Source organism: Pristiophorus japonicus, chromosome 15, assembly GCF_044704955.1.
Source record: "Pristiophorus japonicus isolate sPriJap1 chromosome 15, sPriJap1.hap1, whole genome shotgun sequence".
In the NCBI taxonomy this organism is placed as follows: domain Eukaryota; kingdom Metazoa; phylum Chordata; class Chondrichthyes; family Pristiophoridae; genus Pristiophorus; species Pristiophorus japonicus.
The window spans coordinates 161735341-161758401 of NC_091991.1; the positions used below are offsets into that span (position 1 = coordinate 161735341).

Below are 23061 nucleotides of genomic sequence, written 5' to 3' on the forward strand. Positions count from 1 at the left end.
GTGTGGGGGGGGTGTGGGTGGGGTGGAGTGGGGTGGGGTGGAGTAGGTGTGTGTGTGTGTGGGGGGGGGGGGTGGAGTGGGGATGTGTGTGTGTGGGGAGTGGGGATGTGTGTGTGTGTGGGGGAGGGAGTGTGTGTGTGTGTGTGTGGGGGGGGTGTGGAGTGTGGATGTGTGTGTGGGGGGGTGTGGGGAGTGTGGATGTGTGTGTGGGGGGGTGTGGATGTGTGTGTGGGGGGCTGTGGATGTGTGTGTGTGGGGGGGGTGGAGTGGGGATGTGTGTGTGGGGGGGGGGGTGGAGTGGGAATGTGTGGGGGGGTTGTGGTGGAGTGGGGATGTGTGTGTGTGTGTGGGGGGGGGGTGGTGGTGGAGTGGGGGGGGGGTGGTGGTGGAGTGGGGGGTGGAGTGGGGATGTGTGTGTGGGGGGGGTGGAGTGGGGGTGTGTGTGTGGGGGGGGTGGAGTGGGGGTGTGTGTGTGGGGGGGGTGGAGTGGGGGTGTGTGTGTGGGGGGGGTGGAGTGGGTGTGTGTGTGTGGGGTGGGGTGGAGTGGGGGTGTGTGTGGGTGGGGTGAGTGGTGCGTGTGTGGGGAGGTGGAGGTGGAGGTGGTGTGTGGGGGGGGGGGGCGGTGGAGGGAGTGGGGGTGTGTGGGGGGGGGTGGAGTGGGGGGGGTGGAGTGGGGGTGTGTGTGGGGGGGGTGGAGTGGGGGTGTGTGTGGGGGGGGGCTGGAGTGGGGGTGTGTGTGGGGGGGGGTGGAGTGGGGGTGTGTGTGTGTGGGGGGGGGTGGAGTGGGTGTGTGTGTGTGGGGGGGGTGGAGTGGGTGTGTGTGTGTGGGGGTGGCGGGGGTGTGTGTGTGTGTGGGGGGGGTGTGTGTGTGTGTGGGGGGGGGGGTGTGTGGGGGGGGTGTGTGTGTGTGTGTGGGGGGGGGGGGTGTGTGTGTGGGGGGGGGGGGGTGTGTGTGGGGGGTGTGTGTGTGTGGGGGGGGGGGGGGGTGTGTGTGTGGGGGGGTGTGGGTGTGTGTGGGGGGGGGGGTGTGTGTGGGGGGGGTGTGGGTGTGTGTGGGGGTGGGGTGGTTGTGTGTGTGTGGACATCGCATGACAACATCTGCAGAGCTTAATCTTGCCTCACCTAGTCATTTGGTTTTTGTTATATAAAATGTACAGCACAGAACCAGGCCATTCGGCCCTGTTGTTCCATGCCAGGTCTTAATGCTCCACACAAGCCGCCGCCTCCTCCTCCTCCTCCTCCTCCTCCTCCTCCTCCTCCTCCTCCTCCTCCTCCTCCTTCTCCTTCATCTAACCCCATCCACCTATCCTTCCATTCCTTTCTCCCTCATGTGTTTAGCTTCCCCTTAAATGCATCTGTGCTGGTTCCACATTCTCACCACTCTCTGGATAAAAGAACTTGCTCCCGAATTCCCTGTCTGGATTTATTTGTGACTATCTTGTATTTATGGCACCTAGTTTACGTCTCTCTCTCTCTTTTGTATTTTACAAAATGGTAATTGAATAATACTTGTTTTACAGGGTCTGACCTATTTAGTAATGTTTCATTTAAATATGTAATAAAACATTTTTGCATATTTGGAACAAAGGTACCCCGAAACAATGGAAGTCTTACAATTACCAGCAACAACTTGTATTTATAGAGCACCTTTTAATGTAGTGAAAAGTCCCAAAGCGCTTCACAGGAGTATTATGAGACAAAAACATGACATTGATACCGTCCCCATATCTGTGCATGGGCTAAATCTGGTGCTGCATAACTTTGACATTCTATTTGACCCTTAGCTGAGCCTCACCCCACATCTGGCCCATTGCAAAACCACATTCTTTCTTCTCCAAAATATTGGCAACTTGCACCCTGACCTCACCCACACCCCTGCTGCAACCTTATTCTGTACCCTCATCTCCTCCTGCATTGACTTCTCCATCGCTCGTTTTGCTAACCTTGCTGCCTTCACCTTTCCAAGTTTGAATTAATGAAGAACTTTACAGCTTGTATCCTCTCCTGTGCATTCAACACCGCTGTCCTTCCCGAGCTTTAGTAACTCTCTGACCCTCAGCGTATTAATGTTTATCCTCTTCAAATTTTTGCATGGCCTCATTCCACCCCATCTTCCAGAGATGTGCTGGGGCCTGCACCCTCTGTTCCTCTGACTCTGGATTACAGTTCCACATTCTGTCATTGTATTTTTATCCTCTAAAATTCTCTGCTAAAAGCAATTCACCTTGCTATCTCCCGCAATGCCTTCAAAATCCTCCATAAAATCTATCTCTTTGACTGGGATTTTGGTCTCTGTTCTGAACTCCAAAGTCTCCTCCCTCTTGCTTCTCATTGTTTACCTGTTCAACATGAGAAGTACATGAAGATGCTTTGTTTACACTAGAAAAAATAATTTAATGCATTGCTATGTGTTTTCATTATGTCTGTGCTATATACATTGTACCCATTTGAATGCCATGAAATTTTTTTTAAAATTATCTTTCCTGCCAAACTGATATGCAGTTAAAAAAATTCTAACAATGCTTGCATTTATCACATTTAATTGGCACTCGTAGCCTTGGTCTCGCCTTGAAACAAAATATCTATAGATGTTTTACATTTGGCTGCAGATATATTTGATTCTTAAATGTTCTCCATGAATAGTACTCACTGTACATTATACATTTTATTTGCAACTGAATAATGAATACAAGTTGTTGAACTGATATTGGGTAGAAAAGAAAACGTAGACAATACCACTTTTAAAAAGTAACCAAGAGTTGAAATTGAACTTACTGAATGTCTGGAATAAATATTTACTTTGGTATTCGGCAAAGTAGGCATGAAGAAATCATGATAACCATTAAAAATAAATAAATAATTTACTATTCTGCAGATGGAACTAAAAATCAATAAATTGTACTTGGTGCATTGTTTTTGAATATTAACTTTTTGGAGCTTGTGACTAATTTTCTGTGGTGTTATATGCCAAGTAGATACTAGCTAACAATTGTGCCATATTCAAAGTTGCACACCCTGTTAGTGCCATTCTTGGGTAGGCACATAGTATATTTGTATACCATCGGGAACAAAAGAACATATATTTACAATTTTGTTTTTTGCCCCAGAGAATTTGTCACACAGTTGGAGAATGGAAAGCGAGTATGTGGAGCTGCTGCCCCGGGTTTGTGCAGTGTTAGGAGACACCAGGCAATCAGTTGTTGATGATACTTGTTTGGAGAAACTGCTTGATTGTTTCCAGGCAATAACAGGAAACGGTAACTGTATAATCACTTTGTTTAACATGATTAACTCAACGTGCATAGGGTATGAAATAAATTTGATTTGTATAATTTTAATGCATTTTTTGCACATATCACGGTGAATTGGTCCTGGAGAATGTTGCAGTTTGTACTTTTATACTATTGTCATCTATTCCGCTGCAGCAACATTTCTCAGTACGTCTTCCAAATTGTGCACTGCAATAAGCATGCACCTAATAAGAACTGGGTTAACATTGCAAATTAATGCAACATCTGATTATTTCTAGTGAAAGATGGTTTCTAAGATCTGCTTGTCAAGTAAGACATATATAATTCTGAATTGGTAATCAGGATATTATTGCCACAGGCAAGAATCTTGCTAACCAACATATTTGGTCTCCTGGCAATGTGATCTAAGTTTGATTTACAGTTTCATCTGCCATTCTCATTCATCTGCCCCCAAGAGCCTGGTTGCGCTATTTTTGGTTATCTTCGGAACATATAAAAAAAAAAGAAAGACTTGCATTTATATAGTACCTTTCACGACCACCAGACTTCTCAAAGCGCTTTACAGCCGATGAAGTACTTCTGGAGTGTAGTCACTGTTGTAATTTAGGAAACGCGGCAGGCAATTTGCACACAGCAAGCTCCCACAAACAGCACTGTGATAATTGCCAGATAATCTGTTTGTATTTTGATTGAGGGATAAATATTGGCCAGGACACCGGGGTAACTCCCCTGCTCTTTTTTGAAATAGTGCTATATGATCTTTTATATCCACCTGAGAGCAGACGGGGCCTCGGTTTAATGTCTCAGCTGAAAGATGGCACCTCCGACAGTGCAGCACTGCGCTGGAATGTCAGCCGAGAGTTTTGTGCTCAAGTCCCTGGAGTGGACCTTAAGCACCAATATGTCATCATATCCATGGCATAATAAATTGCCACTTCACCATCAAACAGATGGAATACCCCCCCTGTTGGCACAACTAATTTAAGGTAGAGTAGCTAAGGTATAAGAGTACCTCTTGAGCTCGATCTGCGGTCTGTGCTGAGTCATCTGATCGCAGCAAGAGTAATGTTAAAACTGGTCTCAGCAGATAAGAGTTGGGAAGAAGGAAACTGGAGAGAGTTCTGACTCCTGATCATTATCCAATGATTCCCTGCTGGAACGTACAATTGTGGATGCTGTGTGCGCACAGAATTAGTCTTGGCTAAGATGCACCAGTGATTAAATAGCAAGCTGACACTGTCTTGTGAACATGAACAAAGACTACCTAGGCACTATGCCAGAGAGCAATCAGTCTCCTTGAGACTGAACATTTGCAAGGAGTTAGTCAGTGCCTTCAGGAGGGGAGGGGAAAAATTGGCACAAGCAGTAAATAAAAAAAGTACATTATAAACTGTAGTGATAAAAATTAGACATTAAATCTGTATAAGATTTTACTTACTTTTGTTTTTTCTTTTCTGGGGTCCTTTCAGAAACAGAACTATATATTCTGCAGAAGAATCCATGTCTGACAAATATAATTGTAAATGTGTCCAAGCAGAGGAACCTTAATCCAAGCGTCCTGTCCTTCATTATGAGGCTGACTGGACTATTTGCAGCCTCAGAAGAATATTTCCATAAGTTGGAGGTAAGAAGTAATTAGAAAAGAGTTCATTTTCAAGCTTTAATTTTATTTGGTGAAGAATTGCTCACTTGTGATGATCAAATATGACTGTTAAATTATAGCTGTAGTGATTCACAGTTCCATAATTAAAATATTATGGGCAGAAACAAATGTCTTTCTGTCCAAATGAAAAGAAAAAAATCGATAAGAAATTGCTGAAAATCCAAAATAAAAAAAGACAAATTCCTGCAATACATATCAGATGTATCAGCATCTGAAAAGAGAAAAAACAGAATAACATTTTGGGTGTAGACCTTTTCTGGCAAAAGGAGTGCATCTTAAACATTAACTTTCATCCCCCCCCTTTTCACATACTGACAGACCTGCTATGTATTTCCAGGATTACCTGCTTTATTCTTTTTCTGTTTTATACTTTGGACATTTTAAAGTGTAATGAACACTCACATAACTTTTATATTGATGTGCTTTATGTTTAGAGCTATCTGCCCTGCTGTGTCCTAACACACACCAAGTCCCATTCACCCATCATCCTTGTGCTCACTGACCTACATTGGCTCCTGATTAAGCAACGCCTCGATTTTAACATTCTCATTCTTGTTTTCAAATCTCTCCATGGCCTCGCCCCTCCCTATCTCTGTAACCTCCTCCAGCCCTACAACCCACCAAGGATATCTGCGCTCCACCAATTCTGGTCTCTTGCGCATCCCTGATCTAAATTGCTCCACCATTGCCAGCCGTGCCTTCAGCTGCCATAGCCCCAAGCTTAGGAATTCCCTCCCGAAACCTCTCCGCCTTTCTTCCTTTAAGACGCTCCTTAAAACCTACCTCCTCGATCAAGCTTTTGGTCGGTCATCTATTCTAATATTTCCCTATGTGGCTTGGTGTCCAACTTTGTTTGATAATGCTCCTGTAAAACACCGTAGAACGTTTTACTACATTAAAGATGCTATATAAATACAAGTTGTTGTTGTTGTATGATGGCACAGCAGATTGGTAATTCAGCATGCCATGAACTGGACAGTAATTTACATCAATGGCTTGTTGAGTTTTTTTTAAACATGACTAAAGCCACAAGTTGAGATAGTTTTCTCTAAAGTAGCACCTACTTTCGCTGTGTTCACCAGATTTTCTACTTTGTATTAACATTAAATTAAAGGAAGCCACATTTGAATAGTATTCTCTCCATCTTGAGTAACTTGTACTATGCCGTTTCTTTTGACCGTGGTGGGGAAGGAAGGGATGTTGTATTCAGAAAGCCTACAGGATTAGGAAGTGATTTAGTAAAGTCCATAAGGTGACATGGTGGTACTAGTGTTTAATTATAATTATATTATCTTGGTGTGTGTTTGTGGTGAAACCATTTTTTGAATTTGTAAAATCCAAACAGGATGGGGGTGGTGGTTTATGGAATAACTGATTTTTGATTGTAGTTTACTTGTTAAAAGCAATGCTACAATTTCAGTGCTGCTGTTATACTTTTACTATTTACAATCTAAATTAATGACTTGGATGAAGGGACCAAGTGTATTGTAGCCAAATTTGCTGAAGATACAAAGATAGGTGGGAAAGCCAAGTTGTGAGAGTGGGCAAAAATTTGGCAGATAAAGTATAATGTATGAGGTTATCCACTTTGGTAGGAAGAATAGAAAAGCAAAATATTATTGAAATGGAGAGAGACTACAGAATTTTGCAGTACAGAGGGATCTGGGTGTCCTTGTACATGGAACACAAAATTCACATGCAGGTACAGCAAGTAATTAGGAAGACAAATGGAATGTTGGCCTTTATTGCAAGGCGGATGGAGTATAAAAGTAGGGAAGTCCTGCTACAACTGTACAGGGCGTTGGTGAGACCACACCTAGAGTACTGCGTACAGTTTTGGTCTCTTTATTTAAGGAGGGATACACTTGCAGTTTGGAGAGGGTTCACTAGGTTGATTCCTGGGATGAAGGGGTTGTCTTACGAAGAAAGGTTGGGCCTGTACTCTTATGGTGATCTTATTGAAACATATAAGTTTCTGAGGGGGCTTGACAGGATAGATGCTGAGAGAATATTTCCCCTCATGGGGGAATCTAGAACAAGGGGGCATAGTTTCAGAATAAGGGGTTGCCCATTTAAGACGGAAATGAGGAGGAATTTCTTCTGAGGGCCATGAATCTTTGGAATTCTCTACCCCAGAGAACTGTGGAAGCTGAGTCATTGAATATATTCAAAGCTGAGATGGACAGATTCTTGAACTATAAGGGAGTCGAGGGTTATGGGGAGTGGGTGAGGAAGTGGAGTTGAGGCCAAGATCAGATCAGCCATGATATTGAATGGTGGAGCAGGCTCGAGGGGCCTTGTGGCCTATTCCTGCTCCTATTTCTAATGTTTTTATGTTATTCCAGGATGATGGGATTATGAGCAGCCTGTTTGGGAATGCTGCAAACCTTGGGACAGAAGCATGGGAGGAAGCAACTGTACGATGTGGATGGCTCTTGGGGATTCAAAATATGCTGCAGCATGAGGCTTTGATTCCATTTCTCTTTAAATACGGTAATCACTTAATCTCTCTTATAAATCCTGGTTTGTAGGCAAATATGTCTTTTGCCATGTGAAAGTCAGTATGCTAAAGTATACGTACATTTTCTGTTGTAAGTATCCATTGAGATTCCTGAAAAATTTCAGATGAATGCACAGATGATAGTGAAATTCTAAAACTACCAGGAAAGATGTTTGGAGTAGTAACTCCTTGTGTTCGTCTACCATTTTGTATATTAGAAATTGAGGAGGGTTTCACTGCATATTTCTACTCACCTAAAGCCTTCTGTGCTTGTCACTTAGATTGTGAACTTGTCTTATATCAGGGAGTTACATTAACTGTTTCTAAATGTTCACTAATGATTTGCTTTTGCCAATAGTTTTTAAAGTTTGGATTAGACCTGTTCATATTTATCTCACAGAACTGATTTTTAAAAGTACTTCTATAAAGCCTTAGTTGCTGGTTCTGTTGAAATTGCCCCATTTAAATCGTGCAACAGATTCCATGTCATTGGTGGCAGTAGATTAACAGCTTGTGCATGTGCGGTAACATGAAAGTACCACATTACAACTTTCATTTCTGGTTGTAGGATTTTCCTTGAAGGTTGGAGAAGGTCCATATATCATGGCAAAAGGAAATTGTATTCCTCTCCTGTATGAATGTACAGCACACTTGCCTAACTACAACTAAGAAAAAGTGGTGACTGTATTGGCACCTCTGCTTCAAATTACTTGACAAGACCACTGCTTTATGTTGATCTTGGTGCCTGCCTCAGTTGCCTTCTAGTGCTGTTTCTGAATTTGGGAATGCCTCCAACGGCATCACTGTTCGGCAAATACATCATTAACCCTGACCCATTCCATTTCCACTAAAAGCCATCAATACCAGTGAGATGTTACTCAGAAATGGTCTTTGTGTAAAAATGATCAATCCCTTTAAACATTTTGTTTGTATTTCTACTTTGTCAAAAAAATTGCAGTATTGTCCTGTTTATAGTTTCAACAAAAGGTTCCATTTTCTTTCTCCCTTTGCTAACAGATTGCATTGATAAGATTATACGGCTTCAAAAGGACCCAAGTATATTTGTGGCCTCAACAGCTAGTCAACTCTTAGCAAACATTTTGTCTTTCTCTTTACGATGTTCTGAACTTGCTACTTTGGGAAATAGCAAAATTCGATTAACGGACACAATTGGTACAGTTACCGCTTTGCATTCTGCTGATTGGTCAGATTGTGTCTGTGCAATTATTGGACACATTGAAGATTTCCTGAGGTCTGATCTCACTTCCAACGTCCAACAGGCTCTCAAACTCCTATCCAAGGTTTCTGGAAGCAGCCATCCGGTTGCCATAGTATCATTGTGGCCGAAGATAGAAGGAAGTGCAGAGTTACTTTTAAAGGGTGATCTGACTGGAATTGGTCAACCCTTGGCAGAGCTTTTCTTGAATGTATCCAGGTAAGAGTAGATCTATTTAATGTTATTTGCCATCAAGAATCAATCTGGTGACATTGTGATTAAGTACTTTGCTTCACATCAATATGGCAGTTTCAAGTACCTGCATGTTCTGGCAATCTATTAAGTGATGAATTTATTATTTTCTGGTTGGTTATTTTTAGGTGGGAAGCTTATGGAAGTGACCGTCTTATTCTAGAAGATAAACTGACTACAGCTCTCTTGCCCACTAAGTGCATTTCCTTGACAAAATATAAAGCAACATTGTCACTTGTATCATGTGATACCACTTAGAGGTACTTGCATCACATTCAGTGTTCCTGTGTGAGATTGCAATTCTAAAGCCCGAGAAGTAAAACACATTCTCCAAGTAGTTGAGAGAGTTGCTCAAAAGGACACAACACAGAGTTAAGTATCTTCAACTGTTCTAACTACGGTATTTTATAGATCAACCCAAGGGAATGCGCTGTGAGTACATTTGAGAGTGCAAGTAATAGTCGTCTCTCTGCTTGTTGATCGAGCTGGAATGGGCACTTTGATCAATAGCATTGGCTCAGTAGTAGCACTCTCGCCTCTGAGTCTGAAGGTTGTGGATTCAAGCCTCACTCCAGAGACTTGAGCACAAAAATCTAGGCTAACACTCCAGTGCAGTACTGCGGGAGTGCTGCACTGTCGGAGGTGCCGTCTTTCAGATGAGACATTAAACCGAGCCCTCAACTGCTCTCTCAGGTGGATGTAAAAAATCCCAATGCACTATTTTGAAGAAGAGCAGGGGTGTTATCCCCAGAGTCCTCGCCAGTATTTATACTGTTTTATATTTATGCTCATTCAACATAACAAAAACAGATTATCTAGTCATTATCACATTGCTGTTTGTAGGAGCTTGCTGTGCAGAAATTGGCTGCTGCATTTCCTATATTACAATAGTGACTACACTTCAAAAGTACTTCATTGGCTGTAAAGCACTTTGGGACATCCTGAGATCGTGAAAGATGCTATATAAATGCAAGTTTTTTTTTTAGCATTCTAACAATTGATGGCAAGAGGAGGATGCATACAAACGATGGGAGCAGCCTAAGTAAAATAATAAACAAAGAGAAAATTGGTTAATACCTGTACAAATTAAAATCCTATTATATATAATTCTATTAATTCACCATCACCTTTCCAGAATACAAAGTGAGTGGAGTTTAGCTCCACAATATTGACTTCCCAAATGTTTAGTTTTGCTAATCAGTTTCAAAGTATTGCTGCTTATTTGCAATGGGATTTATATTCTTATGTCTTGAGATGATGTTTTGTCATTGTCAATTATGTGATCCATGGGAGGTAGAAAACTGGCTAGTCAGACTTCCTACCCCTGACAATTGGCATTGGCAATGTCCCTGGAGATGGCTGCAGCTTGGATGGTCCCATGATCCTGATCAGGGATAATGGCATATATACTGAGGGGGAAGTAGAAAGAAAGTACCTGCTGACCAACATTGGCTCCCGGTCCAGCAACGCCTCAATTTTCAAATTCTCATTCTCAGCTGCGGTATTGTGTCCAATTTTGGACACCGCACTTTAGGAAGGATGTGAAGGCCTTAGAGAAGGTGCAGAAGAGATTTACAAGCATGGTTCCAGGCTTGAGGGACTTCAGTTATGTGGCTAGACTGGAGAAGCTGGGGTTGTTCTCCTTAGAGCAGAGAAGGTTGAGAGGAGATTTGATAGAGGTGCTCAAAATCATGAGGAATCTGGACAGAGTAGATAGGGAGAAACTGTTCCCATTACGGAAGGATCATGAACCAGAGGACACAGATTTAAGGTGATTGGCAGAAGAACCAAAGGCGACAGGAGAAAAAACATTTTTACACAGCAAGTAGTTAATATCTGGAATGCACTGCCTGAAAGGGTGATGGAGGGCAGGTTCAATCGTGGCTTTCAAAAGATAATTGGATAAGTACCTGAAGGAAAAACATTTGCAGAGCTATGGGGAAAGGGCGGGGGAGTGAGGCTGGCTGAAGTGCTCTTGCAGAGAGCCGACATGGGCTTGATGGGACAAATGGCCTCCTACTGTGCTTTAACCATTCTATGGTTCTAAGATAGTTCCTTGTTTTCAAAACCCTCCATGGCCTCGCCCCTCCCTATCTCCTGTAATCACCAGCCCCACAACTCCCCGAGATATCTGCGCTCCTCTAATTCTGACCTCTTGAGCATCGTTGATTTTAATCGCCCAGCCATTGGTAGCCATGCCTTCGGTTGCTTATTGTGTTACCCTTATATATAGCGTAGGTATGAATTAGTAGAAAGAAAGAAACAAAGACTTGCATTTATATAGCGCCTTTCACGACCACCGGACATCTCAAAACACTTTACAACTACTGAAGTACTTTTGAAGTGTAGGCACTATTGTAATGTGGGAAAGTAGAAGGGACAAATATCTATGAAACTGTGATTGGTTGAAGAACTTTTTGGCGTTATGTGTGATTTTTCTTTTTTTTGTTTTAAAACTGTACGGAGTGAAAAAGGATTGTTTTCATTTTATCCTACAGAATAATTCCATGTGACGTATCGGAGGCTAAAATCTGGGATTTACTAGGTCTCTTATTGAGGTCACTCAATCAGGCTGAAGCATTGACACTAGCTTCAGGGATCCTAAAGCTCCAGAACTGGTATGGAAGTCTGAACATTTACCTCTGTTACAAATATATATTACTGTAGAAGAAATAGGTTATGTACTTGATTAGTGAAAATACCATATGAACACTTGCATAGTTCTGCAACATATAGGCCAACATTCCCTTCTTGAGCCCTGTACCCAGGGTGAAAAATTACTTGCTCATTGGGTGCATTGTCAACTTAAACTGTGATGCTTTTGCTTTTTTTTAAAAAAAAAACTGCAGCCAGTATATGTTAATATGGTTCTTTGAGAATATTAGATTATAATAATGGATTCTTCTTAAAACCATTAATATTGAGGAACACTGTCCCCAGGACAGTAGAAGGGATGTAAAATATCAATAAACATGTCATGAAAAAATAAAATGTTACCAGTTGGACTTTTCCACAAACTCTATTGTTTCTGGGCTGAGGTTTTGATTTCTGAGAAAATTATTGAAATGTATATCAAAGTAAAATACTGCTGAAGTAAAAACAGAAAATGCTGGAAATACTCAGCATCTTAACGTTTCAGGGTGATAACCTTTCATCAGAACTGGAAAAAGTTTGAGATGTAACAGGCTTTAAGCATGTGCAGGGGCAGGGAAAGAGGGGAGAAGAGGAAAGAACAAAAGGGAAGGTCTGTGATAGGGTGGAAGGTAGGAGAAATTAAATGAAAAGGAATTCTAGTGCAAGGCATGATTTTGATGTCACTAGTTTCATTCTGAATTGGAGTAGAAAGTGGGTGGGAAGGGCAGGGAAGAGAGTACTGAAAATGTTCAACCACTGTACTCAAGAGAATTGTACTCTAAGTAGGGGCTTACCTTTTTTGGAGCATTAGAGATAAGACAAAATGTGATTGAAGCTGTTCTGAGAGCAGTTGTTTCTCCTTGATCTGATTTCCAATCAGAAGGTTATATCTGGGCAGAATATGTCCAAGAGGAAAATTGAGTTTAAAAAAACAGAAAACGCTGGAAATACTCAGCAGGTCAGGCAGCATCTGTGGAGAGAGAAAATTGAGTTGTTTCTTTAAAAAGCACCAGAATTTGTTTTGATGATTGACAGCAAGACCGACAAATTATAGTGTATGCCAAGACTTCCTGTACGTAAGCTCCCATCCTTTCTGTTCAGTATGATGCACTGTTTCCTACATTAGAACAGTGACTACACTCCAAAAGTAGTTCATTGGCTGCTTTGAGATATCCAGTGGTCATGAAAGATGCTATATAAATGCAAGTCTTTTACTCAGTGGAAGACGCCTACTATAAGCTGCATCTGTGAGTTTTGGTGCGTCAGAGTTATGTGCACAGTGATACTTTTGAATGTTGGGAATTGTAATCCATCAGCGTGACATGCACAGAGTGATGCCTGTGCATTTTGAGAATCTGTTACTCGGTTGAGCATCTTTATACAGGCAAGATCCAGGTACATGATGGAAGTTGGGAAATGCAGCCGAGCTCAAGTCTCAGGTTCCTGAAAAGAGCAGATATGTTTGGGGAAAACTTTTTGGAGGCATTTTTAATAAATAATCCGTGGCCTAATGGGTGAGCTTACTGTTCTTTCTCCCCAGAATTATTTAATTCAACTTTATTCATTCAGGTGGGTCAGAAAACAAGATGGCGGTTGAAGCTGTTGTGAATAAATAAATTGCTATTGGTTCATTGTGTGGTCTCTACTGCTACCAGATTGGGACCTTTAGAAACAAAATTGAGTGAGTGAATTGTGCAGGTTCCTCATTCATGATTGATACATATCCTGAAGGGTAGCTTTCCATACATGTCTATATTTGAGTGAATCACTATGTATGTGATCAGGAAAGTGACGTGATTTTATTTTTATGGTATGGGCATATTTAATATACCACACTTTGCATTGAATTTGTGATGCATGCTGTATGCAAAGCTCTTGATTATATAGATAGATATGAACTTTGGTTCTTGTAGTCCGCTCTGCATCAATATAGTTTTTCCGACATCACACGTTGAGCCTGTATTTAAAGAGAATCTGAATTTATTTTGAACAAGAGATTTATGGAAATAATCTTGAGTTTATAAGATTAACGAGCGGTGCAGTATGCTTGAACATTGTTCTTTAGCGACCTGGATTTTATTTCAGCTTGGGAGAATAAATTGAATATTTTCTCTTTATGAAGGCTGTTCAAGCATATCGTCAATCTAAATTACCTCTGGCAAACAATTTAAGTTAATTTATTGTGTCCCTTATTTATATATATTTATGTATAAAATTATTATTTTTCAGAAGGCTTAATAAATAACCTTCATTATCAAGTGATGGCTGATTCCACTCCTTGCAGGTGATTTATTCCACTGAGGACATTATTATTTTAGAACCAACCCAGATTTTTTATTTTAGCAATCTCAACAAATCCACTATGTCATGGTATTCTCTCTCCCAAAAGCATGTGTAATCAAAATTTGCTATCACTTCGAGAAGTATATATGTACGATATATTCTGGAAGATAAAAGGTCATATTGAGATTGTGGCAGTGTTTTTTATTATTCATTCGCAGGATGTGAGTGTTGCTGGCAAGACCAGCATTTAGTGCCCATCTCTAGTTGCACTTGTCTCACTAGGTTGGGGTATCTCTTGAGGGAACATGGCTATAATAAATGTATGCCTAATGTGGACAGTAAGGGTGTTTGTGAGAGGTAAATGTTGTTGAGTCCTGCTTGAATAAAGGTTACACTTTACATGTGGTGGTATCACAATGTCTTGAGTGGTCATGAAAATTAAGGATTGATTTGAACACCAATGGAGGAATTCTTGTCCAGATTGCAGCAATCATTCTTTCTCCCACCGACCATCAGGGTATCTTTTTGTGCCCAAGTGGCCGCAAAATTATCCCACTAGGAAAATACCCCTTTAATTGGTTCTAACCCACCTTCAGAAGAATGTTGTAGGTCAGTAGCACAAAATTAAATTGAGATGCTGTGTGAATCACGGAAATTGCCTCCTAAAGGGCTGCAATGTTGTGGCTATTGTTGTGAAAAAGATGTATTCCACTTCGAAGAATGGCTTTTGTTCAGTAAACACCAGCAGCTTTTCAAGATTCCATGGAATTTGAGCATATCTGTAGCATTGTTAGACAATTTGGAGTCTTTTTTCATATGCTTGGATGGCAACAGCTATTTGGAGCCTTTATTTGTTGGTTTCAGCAATTCCTTTGAATATATGTATTTGTTGTAGTCCACAGCCACTGAGGATGCAGGCTGTAACAGCAGTGTTCCAACCACTGAATTACATCATTACCGTGACTTCTGTGCAGCCCCAGGGGGATACAGGTACATTGTGTATATGATTATCCAACTATCCTAATAACCTAGCTAATACGGCCTGTGCTGAATTTTATTTTCAATCTTAAAATGAATACAGGTATATTGGTGCATGAAGCACCATGTGGTGTTTTGAAGTGATAACATTTTTAAGACGTGCAGGAGTTGTGAAGTGCCACGATATGGGCAGATGAATGATCTGTTCTGTTTATTGTGTGACAATGTTATAATTGTACCTTTTCTGGGTCAAAAATAGTATTTATTAATTATAATATTAGCAATATTTGTAAGATACAGTGAAAGAATTCAGAGAAAGATAGAAAAATGGTTCCCGTGTTTTAGATCACTGAAACATGGAAATAATAAGGAAGCTAAAGTCAAGGGATTAGAGATCAAGGCTCAGAGATCATGGTTGTGCTGGGTTGGGGGTTGAGGGGGAGTTTGAGGAGGTCGGAGCTCATGGAGGTGGGAGGTTGGAGAGATCGAGGGTGGGGTTACAGGATAGCTTGTTGAGCCAGGAAGAAACACTCCTGCTCCTCCTGGACCACACACAGTGCACGTACTTTAAGGATCCAGCCCTTCGCACTTCCTTTTATCTGCCGGGTTTCCCAAGACCAGGGAAACCCAGCCAACATTGGTTAAAAATAGAAAGAATGTTAAAATGGAGATACGCAGCCTCCTTAAAAGCTTTCATCGGCCAATCCGCCTGCTGGGAGCAGATTGATCGTCCCATCCCACCCCCGTTAAAACCAGTAGTGGGCAGGTTCGAGGCAGGTTGTGTTCGGGCTTGATGAGCAGAACGTTTTTTGTTTCCTCTTTCCATCTATTTTCTTATCATTCAGAAGGAAACTGGTCAGAGTCCTGATGAAGCAATCAATGAAGGAATATGGGTTTGTGGGGGAAGCTAGTTCTGTGGGAGGATCCAAATAGGAAGCTAACATTTTCTGTTAAATTTTAAGTGCTGTAGTTATTCCATTGAATTATGCCTTTCCAAATGTAACGTTGAGTTATCCCCTACTGATTGTAATGTAAAACCACTATTGCTTACTATAAAATAATGCTGATTTTCTCAGTACTCGATAACTGCATTTTAAGTATTATCTGTGTTTTAACAAAAAAAAAGCTGTGCTCTTTAATACTGAAAGTACCTTATGTTTTACTACAGTCTTACTGGATGTACCTTCAAACTATAGAGCTGATATTGAGCAGCGTCTTTCCAGAAAATCAGCTTGTATCAACTTGCTCTGTCAGACACTTTCACATCTCTGGGAATTCTTACAAATGGTGAGTAGGTAAGGATCAAGAGTTGCACTGTTAGAAATTATACTGCTGTTAGCTCTGAAATCTGAATTGTGACCAGGAAAATAAATAAAAGATGTTATGGGTGTCAAAGGAAATCTTACTCTATCCTTGGTCTTGCATCTTGGGGCAGTTAATGAACAATGGATATTGGTTATCTTAACCTGCTGAAATGTCCCATTTCCTCTAGAGGAGCTTTCATGTGCTCCACTCTAAGAATGGAAATATATTGAGACCAAATATAAATTAATTTTATCATGCATCTTGTAAAATAAAGCTAAAATTGTTGACTTTCTTTGCCTTATTCAGCCCTCTCGGAAAATAGAGTTGCCGTACCAAGCCTTGACTAACTCGGTGCTTACAGTTCTACAGCTGTGCATTGGCACTGCCGTTCCCACCACTTCAGCTGGTATCAATATAAGCAGACATCTGATTGGCTGCGTCAAAGTTCAGAGAGCCGGAATGGATGTTCTTGGTGCAATCACTCAATGGGCAGGTATGAAACAAAACAAAGTAATAATATAGCATTAAAGTATTCTGTGTCTCTGATGTAACTATATCTGACTGGTTCAAGACCTGTAGTTGCTCATAGTTCTTCCAGACTATGCCTTCCAGAACTTAAACTATGGAACGTGCCCGATTGACCAAGCAAAACAAATGCATTTATCTCTGAGGGTCTAAGGACTGCCACATAAGCCTTGATAGCAGAGTGGTAGCTTTGCATGCAGGAAAACTCATAAAAGTATTGACGTGGATTTCTATTTAGGTCAAGAATATTTATCCTTGAATAAATAAACATCATCAGTGATTCAAACTTTTATACTGGTGCAGTTTATGTGCCAGATTAAGTAACATTTTGCCTCGGAAGCTTAATAGCTTAAAGTGTAGAATTTTCTCATGTTTAGTATGGGGTGAGTAGCACTCATATTAAAAAAGTATATTTTATTTTTTACCTCCTGTCCTCCGATGCTATTGCCTTGATATACTTCCATAGGTAATAGCAGCCCCCTCATCAGGGTTTTTGAACTTTGCCACTATATAGTTTTGAATTATAAAAATGTTTATTCCTGTAATATTGAAACTGGTTTAATTTTTGTTGAAGTTATTTATATTTAACTTTAGAAGGGATCAAAGAAGTAGACAATGCATTGAGCAGTCTCCTTGATTATATCAGAAGCCCAGATACAGACTGTACTGTGAGTATTATCTTTCTCTATTTAAAATATACCTGTTCATAATATTTCAGTGTAGTTCTCTGTAGTTTATGCACCTGATCCATGGTGGAAAAGTACCACAGTAGTTTCATGTAACTGTGGGCACAAAGGCAACTGGACAGGTCACAGGACTTAGTTCAAATCTTCAAATTCAATGGACTGTTCAAAGTATAATTTGCATCACTTATATTTGAATCAAGTATCATATGTAAAGGCTCTTGCAATTAATCAAACTTGTAACATTTAGGTTTTGAAGAAATCCCTCCAGGCTTTACTTCACTGGATGTTACGTTGTACTGAAGCTGCAGACTCTAATGTGCTTGAACCCAAGTTGCAAGAGTTTTTACATGGAGGTAGGAAACCGGTGTCGTCTGTGTCTATATTCTACGCAATATATATAAAATTTTTTTGCTGATCCTACATGAGCTTTATTTCAAAATTTAATCCAAAGCAAACTACAACATATTTTCCACACACTAAACCTATGAGTTTTATTTGTAGACCATGATCGTAATACTAACTATATTTGTACACTTTAATTTATACATTAAAGCAAAATGCACTTGGCGTTGACTCCTACTGAATATGCCTATCAGTTACCTATACTTGGCCATCTTTCAATGTTTTACAGTAAACTTATTTTAAAACATCAGTAAGAATACAAAAGTACTATCATTTCTTTCAGTTTTATTCAGCTGAATTCTTAGTGATATTTTTTGTACCCGGTTTAATGCCTTGAGTTCGTAAAATGGCACTAACTGCTTCCTCCACTGCTTTGTGGGTAAATGCGCAGTGTGGTTTAGTACTAAGCTGTACAGACAGAAGGTCCAAGATTTCATTCTTAGTGTTGAATTAACTGATGAGAGTCAGGGCAGTAATTGAGATGTTAAAATTGACCCACGTGTCCCTGGACTCGGGTTCTTGTTCCTGATAAAAATACAGTGATCCCTGTCAGAAAGTGCTTGTGTGGACATTGGGTGAAGAGAGGGTAAGGCTTAACTGTAGATGTCAAATAGCCTGGTGACACACCTGAAGAATAGCTACTTGAATAAGGCATGGAAGGGCTCCCGGCATCTGGGGAATGGTATCCCAGCAACATTCAACTTCAGGACCGGGGAGGAGAAATTTGATTTAAAAAAAAAATTAAGGATAGAAAAGAGACTGGTGTTTAAGTCCGATATTTCGCACTACACATTCGGACCAAGCTTATCTGAGTACATGGCCATGCCTTTATTATAACTCTGGCGAATTAGATTTATTTCCTTTTGTAGTTTTCATAATACCTGTATACACAAGGGGCTAAATTCTAGTGCAATGTTCTCAAATGCAAGTACAATTTGAAAAACATATAGTAAATCAGATTCCTCTTGCTCTCCCTCCTAATTCATGGCAGATTATATTTGCAGTGTGATATAACTGCATCACCAATGTAATTTGTTTGTTGGAGGGTGTTGGGATCCAGAACCTGCCTCCGCATCTCTGCCATGCATTACTTCAGAGCAGCATACAAGTGCTGAATTGACATTTTACAAAGAAATGGTTTTCCATCGCAATTTTACACGTCTTAGAAAGTGCATTTTTATTTTTTGGCCACCCTGCACTGTTCAGGCAGTGTCTGTGGGGAGGAAGTTTCAGGTCGATGACCCTTCGTCAGAACTGGAGAGTGTTCGGAAAGAACCGATTCTTAACAAGCACTGAAAGGGGGAAAGGAAGAAAGAACAAAAGGGAAGGTCTGTGATAGGTTGGAAGACAGGAGAGAGTTGAGAGACGAAAGGGATGATGGCCCAAATTCAAATGGTAATGCCAGGAATTAGAAAAACATTAGTCAAGATAGGGTACGAATGGCGGGATAATGACCAACTGCCATTAGAGACAAGGAGACCAAAAGAAAGAAAGAAACAGGCTTTGGCGGGGGTGGTGGGAGGGGGGAGGAAAGCGAGCCAAAGATCGGCAGCGGTTACGCTCTGAAATTTTTGAACTCGATGTTGAGTCCAGAAGGCTGTAAAATGCATAAATGAAAGATGAGGTGCTGTTCCTCGAGTTTGTGTTGAGCTTCGTTGGAATAGTGTAGGAGACCGAGGGCAGAGAGGTCCGAGTGGGAATGGAGTGGAGAATTAAAGCGACAGGCGACCGGAAGCTCAGGGTCACACTTGCGGACTGAACGGAGGTGCCCCGCAAAGCAGTCACCCAATCTACACTTGGTCTCCCCAATGTAGAGCAGACCACATCGTGAGCAGTGAATACAGTATACTAAATTGAAAGAAGTACAAGTAAATCGTTTTACGTGGAAGGAATATTTGGGGCCCTGGATAGTGGGAAGGGAGGAGGTAAAAGGGCAGGTGTTGCATCTCCTGCAATTGCACGGAAAGGTGCTGTGGGAAGGGGAGGGGGTGCTGGGCGTGACTGCGGAATGGACCAGAGCATCGCGGAGAGAGCGGTTCCTTCGGAATACTGAGGGGGGAGGGGAAGATGTGATTGGTGGTGGGATCACGCTGGAGGTGGTGGAAATGGCGGCGGATGATCCTTTGAATGTGGAGGCTGGTGGGGTGAGAGTAGAGGTGCGGGAAATAGAACAGACACGGTTGAGGGTCATGGTGGAGGAGAATCCTCTGTTGAGGAAAAAGGACGACCTGTCAGAGGCACTAGTGTGAAAAGTGGCATTGTCAGAGTAGATGCGACGGAGAAACTGGGAGAATGGAATGGAGTCCTTACAGGATGTGGGGTGGGAGGAAGTGTAGTCCAGGTAGCTGCGGGAGTCAGTGGGCATATAGTGGATACTGGTTGAAAGTCTATCGCCAGAGATGGAGACGGAGAAGTCGAGGAAGGGAAGGGAAGAGTCGGAGATGGACCATGTGAAGGTGAGGGAAGGGTGGAAATTGGATGCGAAGTGAATGAAATTTTCTAGTTCAGAGCGAGAACAGGAAACTGCATCGATAGTCATCAATGTACAGGAAAAAGAGGTGAGGGAGGGGACCAGAGTAGGACTGGAACAAAGAATATCCCCCGAAAAGGCAGGCATGGCCATGCGGGTTCCCATAGCAATACCTTTAATTTGGAGGAAGTGAGTGGAGTTAAAGGAGAAGTTGTTCAATGTGAGAACAAGTTCAGCCAGGCGGAGGAGGGTGGTGGATGAGGACTTTGGGCCTCTGCTCGAGGAAGAAGTGGAGCGCCCTCAGGCCATCCTGGTGGGGGATGAAAGTGTAGAGGGATTGGACATCTATGGTGAAAAGGAGACGGTTGGGGCCGAGAAACTGTTAAAGCGACGGAGGGCGTTGGAGGAGTCATGGATGTAGGTGGTAAGAGAGTGGACAAGGAGAGAAAAAAATAGTCGAGATAGGAAGAAATATGTTCTGTGGGGCAAGAACAGGCTGAAATGATGGGTCTACCATGGTAGTCCTGTTTGTGGATCTTGGGAAGGAGGTAGAAGCGGGCTGTACGGGGTTGGGGAACTATAAGGTTTGTAGTTATGGAGGGAAGGTCAGTGACGGTCTGGGAAATGATGGCTTGATGTTCAGTGGTGGAGTCATGGTCCAGGGGGAGGTAGGAGAAGGTGCCGATCAGCCTCTGCAAGGTAGAGGTCGGTTCGCCAAACAACAACAGCGCCACCCTTGTCAGCAGGTTTGATGACAAAGTTGGGGTTGAATCTCAGCAAGCGGAGTGCTGCAAGTTCAGAGGGGGGTAGGTTGGAGTGAGTGAGGGAAGCAGAGAAATTGAGACGGCCGATGTCCCGTCGGCAGTTTGCAATGAAGAGGTCTAGAGAGGGTAAGAGGCCAGAGGGAGGGGTCCAGGTAGAGCGAGAATTCTGAAAACGGGAGAAAGGGTCAGCTGTGCAGGGGGAAGACTCCTAGCCACAGAAGTGGGCACGGAGGCAAAGGCAGTGGAAAAAGAGCTCAGCATCGTGCCAAACTCAATTCATTGAGGTGGGGGTGTAAGGGGATGAAGCTCAGGCCTTTGCTGAGGACTGATCATTCGGGGTCAGAGAGGGGAAGGTCAGAGGGCATAGTGAAAACATGGCAGGAGGTGAGATTGGAAGAAGGGATGGGATCAGAGGGAAGTGTGGGGGAAGAAGATGCCAGAGGGATGTTGGTGTCCAAAAGTTGTTGAAGTTTATGATCCTTGACACCTGAAAGGAAGGGAAAAAGTTTTTGATTAAAGCGGCGGATGAGGCGAAGGATGAAATGGAACTGCGGACCAGGATAGCTCAGAGAGTGAGTCGGTGCTGCTGAAGAGAGCAGTAACCGATGCCAGTCTTTGGCTTCCTTCCGCTCCCCCCCCCCCACCACCCCTTTCCCCCTCAGAACATCTTTGTTTTTCTCTCCTTGTTTCTAATGGCAGTGGTCATTATCCCGCCAATCACACCCTATCTTGACTATTGTTTTTCTAACTCCTGGCATTACCATTTGAATTTGGGTCATCATCCCTTTGTCTCTAATCTCTCCTGTCTTCCAACCTATCACAAACCTTCCCTTTTGTTCTTTCTTCCCCTCTCCCTTTCAGTGCTTGTTAAGAATCGGTTCTTTCCGAACACTCTCCAGTTCTGACGAAGGGTCATTGACCCGAAATGTTAACTCTGCTTCCTCTCTGCCTGACCCTGCTGAGATTTCCAGCATTTTCTGTTTTTATTCCAGATTCCAGCATCCGCAGTGTGTTTTGCTTTGGTATTATTGTTTCAAGTCATCTGATATGAAACATAATTACAATACAGAGCTGTACTAGAAGCACATGTAAAGACTAAATTTATCTCTATAGAACTACCAGCTTTTAATCAAACTTCATAATTTCCTTCTTACTATTCAGCACTTGGTTCTGTTTTAAATACGTTGCCTCAATAACTTTCCAGGTTGTGATTTGGATTTCCAAAATGTGCTGGGTAGTGTACTCTGATCATTATTTGAAATTCCGGTTATACAAGGTACAGCCAGTATAATGGGCCTTGTGTTTGTACTTGTGCATTAACTTGTTATCTCAATAACTTAAAATTTTTTTATTGAATTTTCACTGAAGATAATGAGGCTGATTTTCCTGGCACCCTCCCTGTCCTAGTACTGAATTGGAGCAATGCACCTAAAGGAACTTTCTGACTGCTGATGGAGACCAACAGCCAGAAAGTCCCAAGTGACTCAATTCTTCCAGGGGTGGGGGTTGTCGCGTAACCAAAACAACTTAACTGCCTGTCTTCAGTCTGCCCTCTGGAACACCATAGATCCTCCAGTTAGTTAGGATTCGTGGACAGGCCATAGCGTCAGGTTTCCCAGCAATCGGAGTTCTAGGAAAATGAGGCAGTAGACCGGAATGCCTACCTCTTCGTTTGCATTCTGCCTTTGGCCTACACCTACTGCTAGCATAATCCCACCTCTACTCCATCCCATTCAGAAGCCCTAGAAATCCTGGGTTAACGTAAAAGGAGGTGGAGATCTTGTGAAACAGGACTACGTCTACGTTCCCTTTTCCTGACTTTTGTGCCTGGGGAAATATGTGTTTCCTGGGGGTACAGGTCAAGAAAGTCATCCCTGATTTCTTCAATTGTGCCTTTCGATATTAGGCAAGTAGGGCACAATATTTGAGTATATTTATGCATCCTTAAGCATTGGTTTGTGACACTAGTTATGAAAAGAATTGATTACTGTAGAACTGATTATATTAAGAATATTTTTGTGTGCTGACTTAAACTGTAAAAATATTTCTATTTTTAGTCTTGTATATACATGGGCTGTGTAGTTCTGTCTCTCTCTAAATAAGCATTTCTCCTGCAAACTTTCCCTTGCACG

General features: G+C 42.0%; 2 protein-coding genes across 3 annotated transcripts in view; one reads left to right on the forward strand and one right to left on the reverse strand.

Moving 5' to 3' along the window:
* Nucleotides 1-1927, reverse strand: part of LOC139281628 (eukaryotic translation initiation factor 3 subunit B-like) — a 25750-nt gene extending 23823 nt beyond the window's left edge. The window contains exon 1 of the mRNA XM_070901772.1: nucleotides 1863-1927. Within this exon, the coding sequence (XP_070757873.1) occupies nucleotides 1863-1927 (65 nt within the window). The remainder of the gene's footprint in view (nucleotides 1-1862) is intronic.
* Nucleotides 1289-23061, forward strand: part of brat1 (BRCA1-associated ATM activator 1) — a 49197-nt gene continuing 27424 nt past the window's right edge. Inside the window, exons 1-11 of one of the 2 annotated variants that reach the window (XM_070901218.1) lie at nucleotides 1289-1494; nucleotides 3108-3257; nucleotides 4721-4875; nucleotides 7260-7407; nucleotides 8432-8849; nucleotides 11381-11500; nucleotides 14695-14789; nucleotides 15946-16064; nucleotides 16389-16575; nucleotides 17202-17275; nucleotides 17541-17646. In XM_070901218.1, the coding sequence (XP_070757319.1) occupies nucleotides 3131-3257; nucleotides 4721-4875; nucleotides 7260-7407; nucleotides 8432-8849; nucleotides 11381-11500; nucleotides 14695-14789; nucleotides 15946-16064; nucleotides 16389-16575; nucleotides 17202-17275; nucleotides 17541-17646 (1549 nt within the window). In that variant the 5' untranslated portion in view covers nucleotides 1289-1494; nucleotides 3108-3130. Of the gene's footprint in view, nucleotides 1495-3030; nucleotides 3258-4720; nucleotides 4876-7259; nucleotides 7408-8431; nucleotides 8850-11380; nucleotides 11501-14694; nucleotides 14790-15945; nucleotides 16065-16388; nucleotides 16576-17201; nucleotides 17276-17540; nucleotides 17647-23061 lie in introns of those variants that run through there. The other variant, XM_070901219.1, reaches the window with a different exon arrangement.